This window comes from Gossypium hirsutum, chromosome A07 (genome assembly GCF_007990345.1).
Source record: "Gossypium hirsutum isolate 1008001.06 chromosome A07, Gossypium_hirsutum_v2.1, whole genome shotgun sequence".
NCBI classification, from domain to species: Eukaryota; Viridiplantae; Streptophyta; class Magnoliopsida; order Malvales; family Malvaceae; genus Gossypium; species Gossypium hirsutum.
The window spans coordinates 6,118,490-6,134,852 of NC_053430.1; the positions used below are offsets into that span (position 1 = coordinate 6,118,490).

At 30.9% G+C, this 16,363-nt stretch overlaps 1 protein-coding gene across 1 annotated transcript; it reads left to right on the forward strand.

Moving 5' to 3' along the window:
• Nucleotides 1-10,868: 10,868 nt before the first annotated feature.
• On the forward strand, nucleotides 10,869-15,629 carry LOC121232024 (chaperone protein ClpC1, chloroplastic). Its single transcript, XM_041117355.1, has 10 exons — nucleotides 10,869-11,049; nucleotides 11,610-12,182; nucleotides 12,276-12,391; nucleotides 12,488-12,607; nucleotides 12,692-12,877; nucleotides 13,034-13,249; nucleotides 13,474-13,691; nucleotides 13,784-13,859; nucleotides 13,945-14,034; nucleotides 14,156-15,629. Exons 2-10 carry the CDS (start codon nucleotides 11,624-11,626, stop codon nucleotides 15,335-15,337), a joined length of 2,763 nt encoding a protein of 920 aa, XP_040973289.1. The 5' UTR covers nucleotides 10,869-11,049; nucleotides 11,610-11,623; the 3' UTR covers nucleotides 15,338-15,629.
• Nucleotides 15,630-16,363: the final 734 nt, after the last annotated feature.

Consider the following 16,363-nt stretch of genomic DNA (forward strand, 5'->3'; position numbering starts at 1 on the left):
TATGTAATAATAATTTCATAATGTAGGACTGTGAGCGAGTTGGAACAAGCAGCAGGCAAAAACAAAAATTTACGCATACAGCAGGGTCGAAAAGTTTTGCTTGTGTAGCTGAGGCCGATGTATTTTTAATTTATTAATTGTGTCAAATATTAATTACTTTTTATTAAATAATATTTTTACTACTATATTGTAGGAACTCTCGTCCAGTCAAAAAGTTAGACGCCTTCAGCTTTTTGACATTACACATAGAAAAAAAGATGGATCTCCAATGGCTTCAGAAGCTGGAGAAATTATGGTATATTTACTTAATAAAAATTGATTTATTTTAAATATTTATAATGTTTAATTATAATGGTTTAATTCATCGTTAGTAGTTTTAAATAATGTTAAGTTATGTTGCATTTGTTTTTATTATATATTTCATTTCTAACTCTTTGATTGATTTATTAGGAGAAACTAAAGGATAAAAAGACGGAGTATGAAGCGATTGCTTCGAGTGATAGTTCTGTTAATCTTGAGGACATTGATAACAGAATTATTACTGAAGTTTTGGGTCCTAAAAGGTATGGTCGGATTCGAATTCAAGGATCTAGTGTTAACCCAACCCAATATTTTGGATCCAGCTCGCAGCAATACATGCCTTCGGGGAGTCAAGCTCAAGCTGAAGTTCAGAGGTTAAGAGATCAGATGACTTAGATGCAAGTGAGCACAGTTGAGCAAATTGCTCAACTTAAAGTGGAGGCAGCATCAATTAAAGAGGAGGCAGCAGCAAGGGAAGTAGAGCAAAATAGAAAATACAACGAACTCCAGCTACTTTTTCAGAATATGATGTAGATGTTTTAGCAGTCCCAGAAGCCACCATATTAGACGTTTATTTCCTTATTGTAAGAATGTTTTAACAATATAACTTTTAACATTACTGTAATAATATTTTGTTATTTCATTTATAAATATATCTTTCGTTGAATTTTTAAAGTATCATTTAGATTTGCTATTATTGGTTGGATTTGATATTGCTTGAAGTATCATTTAGATTTGCTGTTATTGGTTGAATTTGATGTTGCAGGAAGGATTGTATATGAATAAAATTAGGATATTAGAAATCTGCTAAAATTAGTGACGTTTTTTTATACCAAAAACGTCGTAAAAAAAAACATTTAGCGGCGTTTACAAAAAAAAGCGCAGCTAAAAGTCACATTTTTTAGCGGCGTTTGCGATAAAAGCACCGCTAAAGGTCAGGTTCTTTAGCGGCATTTGTACAATAAGCGCAACTAAAGGCCACGTTCTTTAGCAGCGTTTTTTACATAAACGCCGCAAAATGTTAGCGGTGTTTTTTGCGATTCTTGTAGAAGTGCTGCAAATAGTTTTAGCGGTGCTTATAAACGCCGCTAAAAACCTGTTTTACTGTAGTGGTAGCTAGTGGAGATCTAGGATGTTGCTAAGATATTAGATATGGAAGGTTCATCCACATTAATACCCTTTATGCTTGAAGTTGGCAATTATACCTATTAGAAAGCATGCATGAAGGCCTACATTATATGCAATTTTCAATGGAGTGGATATGCAGGAATTCGAAAGAATTGCCAAATGCACTGCGACAAAAAATGTTTGGGATATCTTGAAAACAGAACACGAGGGAACCTCCATAGTCAAAGATGCAAATGCCGACTTCAAGATTTGAAAGTCTGAAGATGCAGGAGTCAAAGGCAATTGGTGAATTTTATACAAAATTGTGTGATTTATCAAACCAAGCTTTTGCATTAGGTGAAGAGTATTCAAATTTGAAGCTGTTGAGATCTCTCCCTAAAAGATTTTCCATCAAGGTCATTGCCATTGAGGAGGCCAAGAACCTTGAACAGTTGGCTATAGATGAATTCATTAGTTCTCTACGACCCTTTGAGATGAAACTAGAAGAAGCAAAATAAATCAAGGGAAAACGAGATAAAAATATTGCTTTTCAAGTCAATGAGAAAGTGCCCACTTCACAAAATGCTATCTTGGAGGACTTACAAGAGCATATAGCCTTGCTTACTTATAATTTCAATAAGGCATTCAGAAAACAATCAAAGAGATTCAAGAAATTTGAAGTCAATACCAATTTTCCTAAAAACAATTCAAAGGGATTTGTGATCAAAGAAAAGCTTGAGAAGGACTAAAAGAAAAGTGTACAATGCTATGAATGCCAAGGGTTTGGCCACATTCAATCTGTAATAGCCTAAATTTTCAGTGGTGTCGGAACAGTGATTCGAGATCACTAAATCCGAAAAATGAGTAGAAAATATTAATAATTTAGTGAATATAAGTTAAGTGTGAAGTTAGGAAAATTTTTGAAATAGCGAATAGTGTACTAGAAATAAAAATTAAATTAGAATTGGAAACGAGATATCAAGAGTTTGAAAAATTTTAAAACGACCCATAAATATTTTTATAAATATTTATGGAGTGTTAATAAGTTAGTATTAAAGTTTCGTCAAGAAATTTTAAAGTTTCGATAGTTAATTGAAAAAAAGGATTAAATTGTAACAAATGTAAATTATGAGAAATGATTAAATAGCTTAAATGATAAAAGAAAGAGGGTTTAAAAGGCAAATAGACCCAAGGTCTATTTGGGGTGGACGGCAAGAGGAATGAAATTAGCAGGAAAATTGATGAATTAAGGGCAAAATTGGAATATTGCAAAATTTACTTAAAAAACCTAGGACTAAAGTGGAATTATCGAGATTTCTCATTATTTTTCTGCATTCTCATCAGAAAAAACACTATAGAAGGGTTTTCTTAAGCTGGTTTTTCATATTTTTACTGCAAATCGAGAACCCGAACCAAGTCGAGGAAAAGAAAAAGTAGCTGATTAGTCCCTGAACTTTCACAAATTTTACAAATCGACCCAGAGAATAAAATAACAACCCGAAAGTCAAATAAATGACCAAATTGAGCGGAACGTCGGATTTGAGTACTTCTGATCAGTGACAAGTGATAAGTGGTAGCCTCAGCTACACTTATCTGATCAGTGATAAGTGACAAGTGATAAGTGGTAGCTTTAGCTACACTTATCTGATCAGTGACAAGTGATAAGTGATAAGTGGTAAGTGGTAGCTTTAGCTACACTTATCTGATTAGTGACAAGTGATAAATGTGATCAGTGTAAGACCGTGGCAGGACTATGACTTCAAAAAGTGATAAGTGATCATACGCAAGACCATAGATATACTATGGCAAAGTGAAAGTGAAGTACTCAATTTTCCGTAACCGTTCCCTAATTTGGTTAAAGAATGATATGTGACAAACGGGCCCAAAAGAATTAAAGGAAATGGATGAGTGGTAGTAAGTTTATACAAAGGGAACTCACCAATGACTGTGGTTGACAGGTGAACTTAATAGTTGTGTATATTGTATAAGTGTATAAATATTTGGTAAGATTTATGTTTTATGCCTATGAACTTACTAAGCTTCTATAAGCTTACTTGAATGTATTCAATGTCTCTTGTAGATTGACGTGGAAAAATACGGAGGATCGGATCAACACAGAGGATCACACTATCCAGATTATCTCCGGTAGCTTTTGTAAATTTCCTTTTTGATTTATATGGCATGTATAAGGTTTGATGATTATATAAATACTAAGAATAATGAATATGTTAAATAGTATAATTATAATAGTAGTATAATTTGGTATCAAATTGATTGAAATGAATTGGTTGGTTGGATTGGTCTTGGTTTTAAAATTTGCAGGGAAGGTTAGATATTTATAAAGGGGTTATATTGAGCAAAAAAAAAAACTTTGGGATTTTGCGAAAAATTCCCTATGGTTTCGATTTAATTCTGGTTTGGTCTCGAAGTATGTTTTGGGCTTTGGAGGCCCATCTAAAGGACGCCATGACATGTTTTAGTAAATGAATAGTATTTAACTCGTATTAATGGAAAATTAATTCGGTAAACTCCGGCAATGCCTCCTACCCTATTCCGGCGACGAATACGGGTAAGGGGTGTTACACAATTCGAGAGGGCTAACACTATGGAAAAGAAGAAAAAGTCTCATTGTGTGACATGGAGTGATGAGGATTCCTCAAGTGGTTCTGGCTTAGAAGATGATCATCAAAACTTTATTGCTTTCACTGCTAATGCTGGAAATGAGGATTCTAATATAGAGTCTTGTGGTGAAATTAATGAAGACTTTCTAAAGACTTATAAACAGATGTTGGGTAAATGGGCAATGGTGTGTGAGATCAACATTCAACCGTCTCAAGAAAACAAGTGTTTGAAAGATGAGAATGCTATTTTGACCAATCAAGTGGCTGCAAAAGAAGCTTTACTGGTAGAAGAACATAGTAACATGGTGAAAATCAATGAAGAACTGGTTGGTGTAAAGTTGACGCTTGAAAAATTTAACAATAATAACAATAAGCTTGATGAGCTATTGGGACAAGAAAAAGGGATACATGTAGATGGTGTTTAGGCTTTGTGAACAAAGGGGAAAATGTTGACGAAAAGCCGATTGTATTCATGAAAGCCTCAACATCAAAGTTAAAAATTATATTTTTAAAAAATTAATTAATTGCTGATATGGAATACGAGTGGAGTTCCACGTGGATGCCAAGCCAACAAAATTAGTAGACATTAATATTTTCATCCATTTTGGGGTGATTTGACAAATAATAGAAATTAAAGGGCTACAAAATATGAAAAATTAAATGAATGACTTTTTTATAAAGTTGGAGAGTCAAATAAGCCATTATTTCTTAAGCAAAACAACACAAATTACCACTTTCTAGGAGATCATTTTTATTAAAGCAAAAGTAAATTACTAATTAATACAAAAGAAGCCCAACAACATAAATTATAATTTCTTTTTACAAATAAACTAAATTTACAAAATTATTTCCCACAACTCATATTCTATGGTATAAATTGATAATACCTGCATTTTTCTTTATTTGTATTCTTCTTAAATTTAAAATTTAGTTTTACTTTTTTATATTTTAAAATTCATGTTTAATTATTAACACTGTTAAAATTATTTTTTTAAATTCAAGTTCATTACAAAGTATTTTTTTAATTACATTGTTATCAAGTGAATATTTTTTTTTAATTTTAAAATATCAAATGGACCAATTTAATAAAAAATTAATAGTGTTAATAATTGGACTTAAATTTTAAAATCTGAAAAATAGAAAGATTAAATTCTTAAAAATAAAAATAAAAAAGACTAAATTTTAAATTTATAAAATGTACATATATTTATAATATTTTTTAATCTTTTGAAAAAAGGGAAAAAAATCTACAGAAAAGCATGAGAAAGAGAAGACAGATAAGAATGGAGGCGAAGTTGACAACAAAGCCCTACCAAATCACCACACACATGTCTCTGATATTTTCGAATAGAGGATTATAAATTTAAGGATATTTTAGAGGTCCTAATTTTTATAAGTTTCTCTTATACCTTAATTTGTCAAAACAAATTGTTTTCAATTTGTATTTCTCTACTTTTCTGTACAAATTCATTCACTTAACTATACATTTAACCCAACCCATCAAATTTCTCAGTAGTTATCATGGAAAAAAAATTAGATCCTATTAAAAAAAAGAAATATTATTTTTTTTTATAAAAAGAAAATTTAAAATATTAAAATATTAAAAAATCTAAAAAATATTATTTTTATTTAAGTTAAGTTGAACGTTTAAAAAAAATTATAAAGAGCAACGGAAGAAAAAAAAATATTAAACATTTTTTACAACCTTTTTATAAGGATATTGTTTTTGGGAAGTATTATGAAAGAATAATTTTACAAAGTTTGATTTAAATGTTTAGTGTTGTCGTTAGAAAATATTTTTGAGAAATAAAATATTTATTTTAGACATTCTAAGAATTAAGAAATGATATTTGAAAGTAAAATTAAACATTGTAAAAACAATGCTAGAAACACTATTAATTGCTTCAGGCATTGAGGTAAAAAATGAAGAACACAATAATATGTTTATACAATTCGGTTTCTCTACATTCACGGAGCTTTAGCCAGAGAGATAATTCACTGAATTAACACATTGTACAACAAGTGCTTGTAAGCTTTAACATTCACCAGATTAGAATCTCATATTTGCACCTAAGAGTTGGAGCACTCTCCTCAATGTTTTCTCCCTTGAAACTTAACACTCAATATACTTCAAAGAAACTTGTCTTAATGAACAAAAATAACTGCTCTCAATACAATAATACTTCACTTATACAAGTCTCTTCCATTTATAAGGAATCAAACATTGCTAACATACTCAATCAATTACAATTAATCCTTCTATTAAAACAACAAGAAAACTAATACTGAGAATGCCTTCAATAAGTCAAAGATAAGTTTTGAATCTTTAGGGTATGCTTCGTTTCGATCCAATCTCTATAAAACATGAAAGTCAATTTCCTTAATCCAATCCAAATTGATTATCAAAATATATCGTTATAAAATATTTGGATATCGTAGATGGGCTTGTACACACCCAAAGCATCGACAAAGATCAAAGCCCAATGATTTTGTTACAAAAATTTGCCAACTCCAACCATGACAAGTTTATGAGTTTGAGTAGTGATAGATACTAGCAGCCGCTGCTCCTTGGCATACCTTGTAAACTGCGCCAACCCAACAAGATATAGTAAAGTAAAAATATTCATTTAAATTATTTTTAAATTCGTTAATATTGCAATATTTCAATAAAAATATAAAAATAATTAATTGTAACTCATTATTAATATTTTAATGTATAGAATATAAATTTTAAATATTTTAAAACCATTAATATTAATTGCTTATAACATTAATTTGAATATACAAACTATATTTTAAATATTAAAATATCAAAATTTCAACTTTAAATATTTATACTACATATAAATGATTTGAGAGTTATGTCACGAGTCAATTCAATCGAGGAAATTATCTAAATGTCCTTTTTTAATCTATAGTCTATACTATATATAATGTCTTTGACTAAATTGGTGTCATGAATCAACTTGACACCAACTCAATCAAGAAAATTACTTAAAAATCTATTTTTAATAAGGAATTAAATATTAAAATAATAGTATTTTAGTTTTTTTTAAGAAAAAAAATAAAAATGCAATATCTAAGGATTGACCCAAGCTTAAAAAGAAGTTTAACCATAAATACTTTATCATTTTACCTCTAACTTAATTATTAATTAATTTTTGCATAAAAATAATTTCAATATTATATTTTTCTATCACCCACATTGTAGGTATAGTAAAATCTAATATCATATTATATATTTGAAACAAATTTTAATAAGGAAAAAATTATATATCCCATATAAATATCAAGTAAAATACATTGAATTATAAAATGAGGTTAAATTTTCATTTGACTCCAAAAAGTGGTTTTTTTTTTTCAAATGCAAAAGCAAAAAAACATCATTTGAAACAATTTTGACTTCAAAAGTTATTTGTTTAATATTGTTTATAGTTCTAAAAATACTTTTGAAAAATAATACTAAACAAAGCTTTAACAATTGACTTGAGACAGAAGACTTGATATGTGGCTCTTTGTCATTTCACTCATGGTTCAATCAACATTTTTCTTTTTTTTTTTTTATATTTAAGAACTTATTTGATAACCAAACAAAAAGATTGAATTGGTTAAGAATTAAATTTTAAATGATTTAATTTTTAAGAGTGTTTAGTAGTCTGCAATAAAAATCACTTAAGATTAAAAATGATAAATAGATAAAAAGTTTATGTACACATTTACTCTATATCTACTTCTTCAATTCAGCCTCTTCTATTCAATAAAACTTTTCTTTGAAACATAGATAAATAAGGAAACCTTCAATTTGCACTTGAAATATAGTTCAATCCAATTGTTGATTAAATAAAAACGAACAGAAAAGTTAAATGGAAAGTAGCGCAAAGAGCAAAGTAAGGAAATATAACACGCAATGTGTGTTAATGTAGTCCAGTGAATGGTTAGATTCAACAATCATCCAGATCACCTATATATTAGTTTAAACCCAATCTATCTTTACACAAAAAAAAAAATAATCACAAGAACACAACAAAACTATCAACAAAGACACTAAAAAATCGCATCTTAAATGATGCCACAAACAATTTATTTATAAACTAATACAAGAGTCCATCAAACAGAGTTTTGATAGGTTTTAAACTCAAATTTAAAAGTTAAAATTATCTCATTAATTATTTTGAGTATTTATCAAATAAAAATTTTCATAAATTAATCTTCTAATTGCCCTAAAACTCTCTATACAAATAATACTAATGATAAGTATTGTCTTCACTTCAAACTACATTTGTTGAAGAATGGTAGCCGAAAACCAATAATTGTTTTGTCAAACACTCCTTAGCAAACCAGAAAAACATCAAGCACTGATAGAGCCGAAACAACTCATAGTCCAAACAGAAAATTCATTCTCGTTCTGGTAGAACATGGAACCAACATATCAAAACCCCCAACATAAATCATTAATTCTTCAATTATATGTGATTTTTTTTGTATTTCTGTTTTAGTATTTGAGTCCCTTCTATTCATTAACTGATATGAATAAATCATTAATCCATCAATTACATATTCTCCTTTTTAAGGAGTTTTTCTTTCTTTGATACATTTCTGAGATTACTTTATCACTTGTGGTGAGTATTTGCTGCCTTTAGTAGGAAATTATTTGAGAGCAAGAAGTTTCTATAATGATACAATAATTTTAGGATTGATTGGGTTAAATTAATGAATTTTCTCAGTTGTATTCATCAAATTGCATAAACAATATTTGGTGTGTTTGCGCAAATTGTCCTTTACTTATTGTCTCTCAGTCTTGCATACTTCCAACACTTCTGTAGAAGATGAAAACTGGCAATTACAAATGCTTTCTTCAAACTTGTTGATAATAACATCAAATAAATTGTATTATTAAATATTTTTAATATATTATTTAATAATTTTTTTCAAAAAAAAGTCAGCTATAATTGCATATAATAATATAATAATATTAAAAATCATGCTTTTTTTTTTGGGCTATATATTGCTCACGTAAGGGTAAAATTTTTTAAAATGGTTAAATGTGTTCAAATAAAGGTTTTTTTACGCACTTTAGTCTAATTTGTAAAAAAGTTATGTAAATGTTGACGCGTTTAAAATAAAACACATAACGTTTTAATAAGATATTACTTTAATCTTAACATAATTTGAAACATTATATACGACATTTAGGAAGTCCTTATTTAGTACTTTTAAGATGGCTGTTTGGATAAGTTTGATCTTCATTTGACCGTTTGTATAAAGATTAGACATTTAAATAACCATTTTGAAAGGTTTTGTTATTACGTAAGCAACCCCTGAAATATGGGGCACAATTTCAACATTAAACCTTTTTCTTTTTCAAATTGCACTAAAAGATATAAACCAATAAAAACAGAGTAACAAAGGGCAAACAAGTCAAACAAAGAAAATATCTAGGGACAAGAATGGGACTGAGATTTTTTGTATTGACGTACCGTAAAAGCAACGAATGTAAAGGCTGTTAGATTTTAAGCGGTGTTTTTGTCTGTATATCTAAAACTCATATTTAATTTATATACTTATAGCAATATAAAATTTAAATAATTAATGATTATTTTTTATATGTTCGAAAAATTATATACATAATAAATATAAATATATTAATAAATATTTATTTTTTGTTGTTTTTTAGCACTAAGTTAAAAGAATATAAAAAAAATTGACCTCAATTTTAAGATTAGATGAGATTTTATGCTAATTTCTTATTTAAAACAAAACAAAAAAAAATTGGATTTTTTCTATCTGATTTCATGTTGGTATTTTAACAGAAATAATTAACATATTAGTAATTTAGATTAAATTATGAATTATGAAATTAAAATATAAAAATATATTGAAATTTGTAATTTCTTTGAAAATTTTTCTCATTTTTTAATGTATTTGACACATATGTTAAAATTTTAGTGATACAAAATTTAGTTGATTTTTTTAATAAAAATATATTTTAACAAATTGCTTCATATTCATATTCGTATTTATCTTTTAATTCAAAATGATTACAATAATATAAAATATTATATTAATAATATTAAGGTAAATAATAAATAATTTTCAAAACTCAACATATATTTTTATCCAACAATATAATTATATTTTGTAATTAACTTTTACAAAATATGTTAGCATAATTATCAAAACAAGATTGGAATGGAGGGAAAATTATGCTTTTAGCCCTTAAAAATTTATAAAATTTTAATTTAATCTTTTTAAAAAGCTACAAAGATATATGTGGTTTCCAACACATATTTTAACTCTTATAAAAATATTAATTCAATCTCACTCTGTCCAGAAAAATATTCTAACTTTGCCGAGGATTGGGTCAGAATTATTTTAAATAATTGATTTTATTGTTATAGTTTATAAAAAAAAATTGAATGATTATGTTTTTATTATAATTTGGTTAGCATTTGATATAACGGTAGTGTACATTTTTTTATTTATTTTAGAAGTGTTCTTCAAAAACAGTCATGTATTTTTTTAAAAATATTTTATTATATTTTCTCATCTGGTGGAGTTTAAAAATTCTTGGGAGTAATGCATCGAATACTATTTCATAATTTACTTGTATTTATTAAATTTCTTTTATGATTTTTATAAAAAAATTAAATTTATTTATTTATATATAAGTAAATTTATAATTGAATTGATTAAACAGAAAATCGACAATCTAGTAAAAATATCATCTTAAACCACAAAAATCTAAACAAGTGTAAATCAAATGGCCGAGAAGTCGATAGAAGATGATAGATTGTCGACGTAGAGAATTATCAAAGAGAGAGAGAGAGAGCGTGTTAATATAAACCACATCTATCCTCTTTATTTGCTCTTCGGCCGACCATTCCTACTATCAGTTTAAAAGAACAAAAAAAGGGTAAAAAAAGGGTCTCTTCTCTCTGCAATTCCCAAAAGAAAAGACCCCTTTTTAGTATATTTTACTGTCCATTTCACTCTCTATTCAATTTCACCCTCTTTCTTTTCGGTGAGTTATGGAACTTTCTTGAGGTTTAATTTTTGATGCTTTTCTTATGCTTTGATGGTTTGGATTTTGGTTTTAGTTTCGTGGGTTTTTTTGTTTGAATAAAGAAAATTTTGATTTTAGGGTTTTGGTTGGTTTGGGTTTTAATTGATTCTCTTTCTTGGTTTCTTTATTGTAAAACCCAAAAAGACTTGGTGATTGGTAATGGATAAGGTGAGTAGCCCACCTGTTGACATTTTGTATAAGTTCCTTCTATGGGTTATGATAATAGTAATGATTGCTAATGGATTAGCTCTGGATATATTGTTTTGGGTTGATGAATTTATGATTTGCTAGAAGTGCTTAACTCAGTGGTGTAAGAACTGTTAATTATCCCTTTTCTTGGTAATTTGTTTCCATTTTTAGTTGATTTTGAGATTATATATGTGAACCTTCATTTATTTGTGACTGTTCTTCCCAATCTCTTATTGTTGGTTAATGATTTGCAATATTTTTGAAGAATGCAAGTGTTGTTTTGTTTGTTTGGGGGTTATTTAATTTAATTAGTCTTTGTCTTATCGCAGATAGTTTAGGAGTGATGGCTAAAGTTCTGGCGCAGTCGACTATTGTTCCTTCTCTAGTTACGAGTCGAAGTCATGGTCGATCCACTGGGAAATCGAAAAGGTCTGTCAAAATGATGTCTAGTTTACGAACACCTGGATTGAGGATAAATAGTTTCTCTGGGTTGCGGGGCTCAACTTCTTTGGATAATATGGTTAGAGTTGACCAAGATTTCCATTCCAAGGTTGCGATTTCAATCTCGTCTCGACGTGGAAGGGGAAGTAGGTGTGTGCCTAAAGCCATGTTTGAACGCTTTACTGAAAAAGCAATTAAAGTAATCATGCTTGCTCAAGAGGAAGCTAGGCGACTTGGCCATAACTTTGTCGGTACAGAGCAAATTTTGTTGGGTCTTATTGGTGAAGGTACTGGCATTGCTGCAAAAGTTCTTAAATCCATGGGAATCAATCTTAAAGATGCGCGAGTTGAAGTGGAGAAGATAATTGGAAGGGGAAGTGGTTTTGTTGCTGTGGAAATTCCATTTACACCTCGTGCTAAACGTGTTTTGGAACTCTCGTTAGAAGAAGCTCGCCAACTTGGTATCTTTATAGATAATTTATAGCAGCTTTTAAATTACTTGTTGAATTTACTTTGATTAACTGGTATATAAGCTTATTTTTATAACATTTCAGGCCATAATTACATTGGATCAGAGCATCTGCTTCTGGGGTTGCTTCGTGAAGGTGAAGGTGTAGCAGCACGTGTTCTTGAGAATTTGGGTGCTGACCCGAGCAATATCCGCACACAGGCAAGAAATGCCTTTATTGACTTTATCTTGTTTAAAATTTTTTATTTATATTTTAAAAATTAACGGGGGTTAAATTTTTACTATTTGATTGGCTAGGTTATTCGTATGGTTGGTGAGGGCAACGAAGTTAGTGTGGTTACCGGTGGATCAACTGGTAACACAAAGATGCCAACACTTGAGGAATATGGAACCAATTTGACTAAGTTAGCTGAAGAGGTAATTGGTTTTATTTATTTGTCATTTTTTATCATTTTGGTATTCATATTTGCTTGTTTTTAAAAAAGTATTTTCTATTTTTAGGGTAAATTGGATCCTGTTGTTGGAAGGCAAGATCAAATCGAACGAGTTGTCCAAATATTGGGTAGACGAACCAAAAACAACCCGTGTCTTATTGGAGAACCTGGTGTTGGAAAAACTGCTATAGCAGAAGGCCTTGCCCAGCGAATTGCTACTGGTGATGTTCCTGATACTATTGAGGGCAAGAAGGTGCATATACATGTTCTTTTTACTACTAAAAACATTCTATTTTAGCAAAAGGGTTGAAGGAATTGACTTTGAATTTTCTTAATGCATGTTCCGGATTAGAATTTCCTTGATCTTACAACAATTAGAACAACGCATTTGTTATGGTTTTCTTATCAGGTTATAACTCTTGATATGGGTCTTCTTGTTGCCGGAACAAAATATCGTGGTGAGTTTGAGGAGAGGTTGAAGAAGCTAATGGAGGAAATCAAGCAAAGTGATGAGATAATATTGTTTATTGATGAGGTGCACACTTTGATTGGAGCTGGAGCAGCTGAAGGTGCGATTGATGCTGCCAATATCTTGAAGCCTGCTCTTGCAAGAGGTGAATTGCAGGTACACTGCTATCGACACTCTTAAGACTTCTATTGACGGTTTCACTAAATACTATAATCGTTTAGAGACTAGTTAATTTTTATATCCGGCTTCTAATTTGAGTTATGTGCGGTCTGCTTTTGCTGTTTATTGGAATTTTCTAGTTAGGTGTAAGAAATGCATGTCGAATTTCTACTACTGTTGAAATTATAGTATCGTTTACACTTTTACTTGAATTGATGTAGTGTATTGGAGCTACCACACTTGATGAATACCGAAAGCATATTGAGAAAGACCCAGCTTTGGAAAGGCGTTTCCAGCCAGTTAAAGTGCCCGAACCATCTGTTGATGAAACTATACAGATTTTGAAAGGTTTACGAGAGCGTTACGAGATTCACCACAAGCTTCGTTACACAGATGAGGCCTTAATCTCTGCCGCACAGCTTTCATACCAGTACATCAGGTACACGGTCATCTTATTTCATGGAGTTCCTTTATAGTCATTGAATCTGGAGTTCCCTTTTTGTTTCTCATTTCGGTTTCTGTATGCTTCAGTGATCGTTTTCTGCCTGATAAAGCAATTGACTTGATTGATGAAGCTGGATCTCGTGTTCGCCTTCGTCATGCACAGGTATGCTTGTATAATAACCTAGTCATGAAGTGACTCTTGCATGCTTTTCTTTCTCAAGTTCATTTTCATGACATTGTTGATACAGCTCCCTGAGGAAGCTAGAGAGCTTGAGAAAGAGCTCCGGCAGATCACAAAGTCGAAGAACGAAGCAGTTCGCAGCCAGGACTTTGAGAAGGTACAGAATTATTTCGAGTTTCTTGGGGCCTTTTTTGCTGATTTCTTTCGGAGGGTGGATCAATGGTCCTCCCCCAGGTCCTAACTCTTGCTTTTTTATGTTGTGGGTTTGGCATAAACAGGCTGGGGAATTACGTGATCGGGAAATTGAACTCAGGGCTCAGATCACTGCAATCCAAGAGAAAGACAAGGAGATGAATAAGGCAGAGGCGGAGGCAGGGGATGGAGGGCCTGTAGTGACTGAAGTCGACATTCAGCATATAGTCTCTTCATGGACTGGTATTCCTGTCGAGAAAGTATCAACTGATGAATCTGATCGCCTACTTAAAATGGAAGAGACCCTTCATAAGCGAGTCATTGGTCAGGATGAAGCTGTCAAAGCCATTAGCCGTGCTATTCGACGTGCTCGTGTTGGTCTCAAGAACCCCAACCGGCCAATTGCCAGCTTTATCTTCTCTGGACCAACTGGTGTAGGAAAATCGGAACTAGCAAAGGCACTAGCTGCTTACTACTTTGGCTCTGAAGAAGCCATGATCCGACTTGATATGAGTGAGTTCATGGAAAGGCACACAGTGTCCAAGCTGATCGGTTCACCCCCTGGGTATGTTGGGTACACTGAGGGTGGTCAGCTAACTGAGGCTGTTAGGAGGCGACCATACACCGTAGTACTTTTCGATGAGATTGAGAAAGCCCATCCTGATGTTTTCAACATGATGCTTCAGATCCTCGAGGACGGAAGGCTCACAGATAGTAAAGGAAGAACTGTCGATTTCAAGAATACACTCCTGATAATGACATCAAACGTCGGAAGCAGTGTGATCGAAAAGGGTGGACGGCGAATTGGATTTGATCTCGATTATGATGAGAAAGACAGTAGTTACAATAGAATAAAGAGCCTGGTGACAGAAGAACTGAAGCAATATTTCAGGCCGGAATTTTTGAACAGATTGGACGAGATGATTGTTTTCAGGCAACTCACCAAGTTAGAAGTGAAGGAAATTGCCGATATAATGCTCAAAGAAGTGTTTGACAGGCTTAAAAGCAAAGAAATTGAGCTCCAAGTGACCGAAAGGTTTAGAGAAAGGGTGGTGGAAGAAGGGTACAACCCAAGTTACGGAGCAAGGCCTTTAAGAAGAGCCATAATGAGACTTCTGGAAGACAGCATGGCTGAGAAGATGCTTGCAAGGGAAATCAAGGAAGGTGATTCAGTAATTGTAGATGTTGACTCTGATGGAAATGTCACGGTTCTCAATGGTAGCAGTGGCACTTCCGAGTCATTGACCGATCCGATTCCAGTTGTGTAAGCCACATAAGCCACTCTAGATATGTTGTTTTGTACCCTCTTTTTTCTTTTTCTTCTCCTTTTGATTGAACTGGCTATACTATTATGAAGTCTGTTTTGTTGGAAGGACTAGTTGGGCAGTTGAATTGGAAGCCATTAGTTGCTTTTTGCATTTGGAAGTGTTGAAACTGTAAATCTTTTAACACTGAATTTGTGCATGCATAGTTGGAGTAGGCGTTCAACGAGGATGGTGGTTGGTAGTGTTGTTTTGCTTAGTTTATTTCACAATAAAAAAAGTTTAAATTTGTTCAAAATGTGATTCCTTTACTTCAGTACATGAATGATGAATCAAAATGTTTTTTAGCTGCTTCTCTAATGGTTCATGTTTACAACCTTGTCAACATTTAGACCAAGTTTAGTATCTGTACTTCTCGAATTAAATTTTAGTCATTGTACTTTTTGAATCTTGATAAATTCATTTTGTTAGTCAATTGTTTTTTAGTACGGTTGTAGATTCGGTTTATATTTTTCAATTAGATTTTAAGTCATTATAAATTTAATATTTTGGAGCTTTAGTCTTAACTCAAATTGTTAGCCATTAATCCATTAATGAAATTCTTTTTTTTAATAATATGTAAAAATAATAAATTGGTGATACATAAACAATTGCTATTGAGGATTGAAATTTTAAAATATAAAAAATATAAAGACAAAGATTAAGTTAAAGTTTATAATCTAAATCCATAAATTTCGCAAAATACAAAAATTAATAATAAAATTTAACTAATATAAAAACATACAATACATGTTTTCCTTGCTTCTAAGAGAAAGGAAGCTATGTTATAAAAAAGGTTCTAACCAAGAGATAACCTAACATGCGTATGAATATGAACATAATTCATATGTTATATGAGTTTGGACTTAAAAACTTTACGTTAGGGGTGACATTAAATAATAATATTTTTGGATTTAAAATGATTTAAATTGAATTATTTAATTTTAAGACGGTAATTTCGAAGCTATAAAAAGTTTAAATTAAATTTTTAAC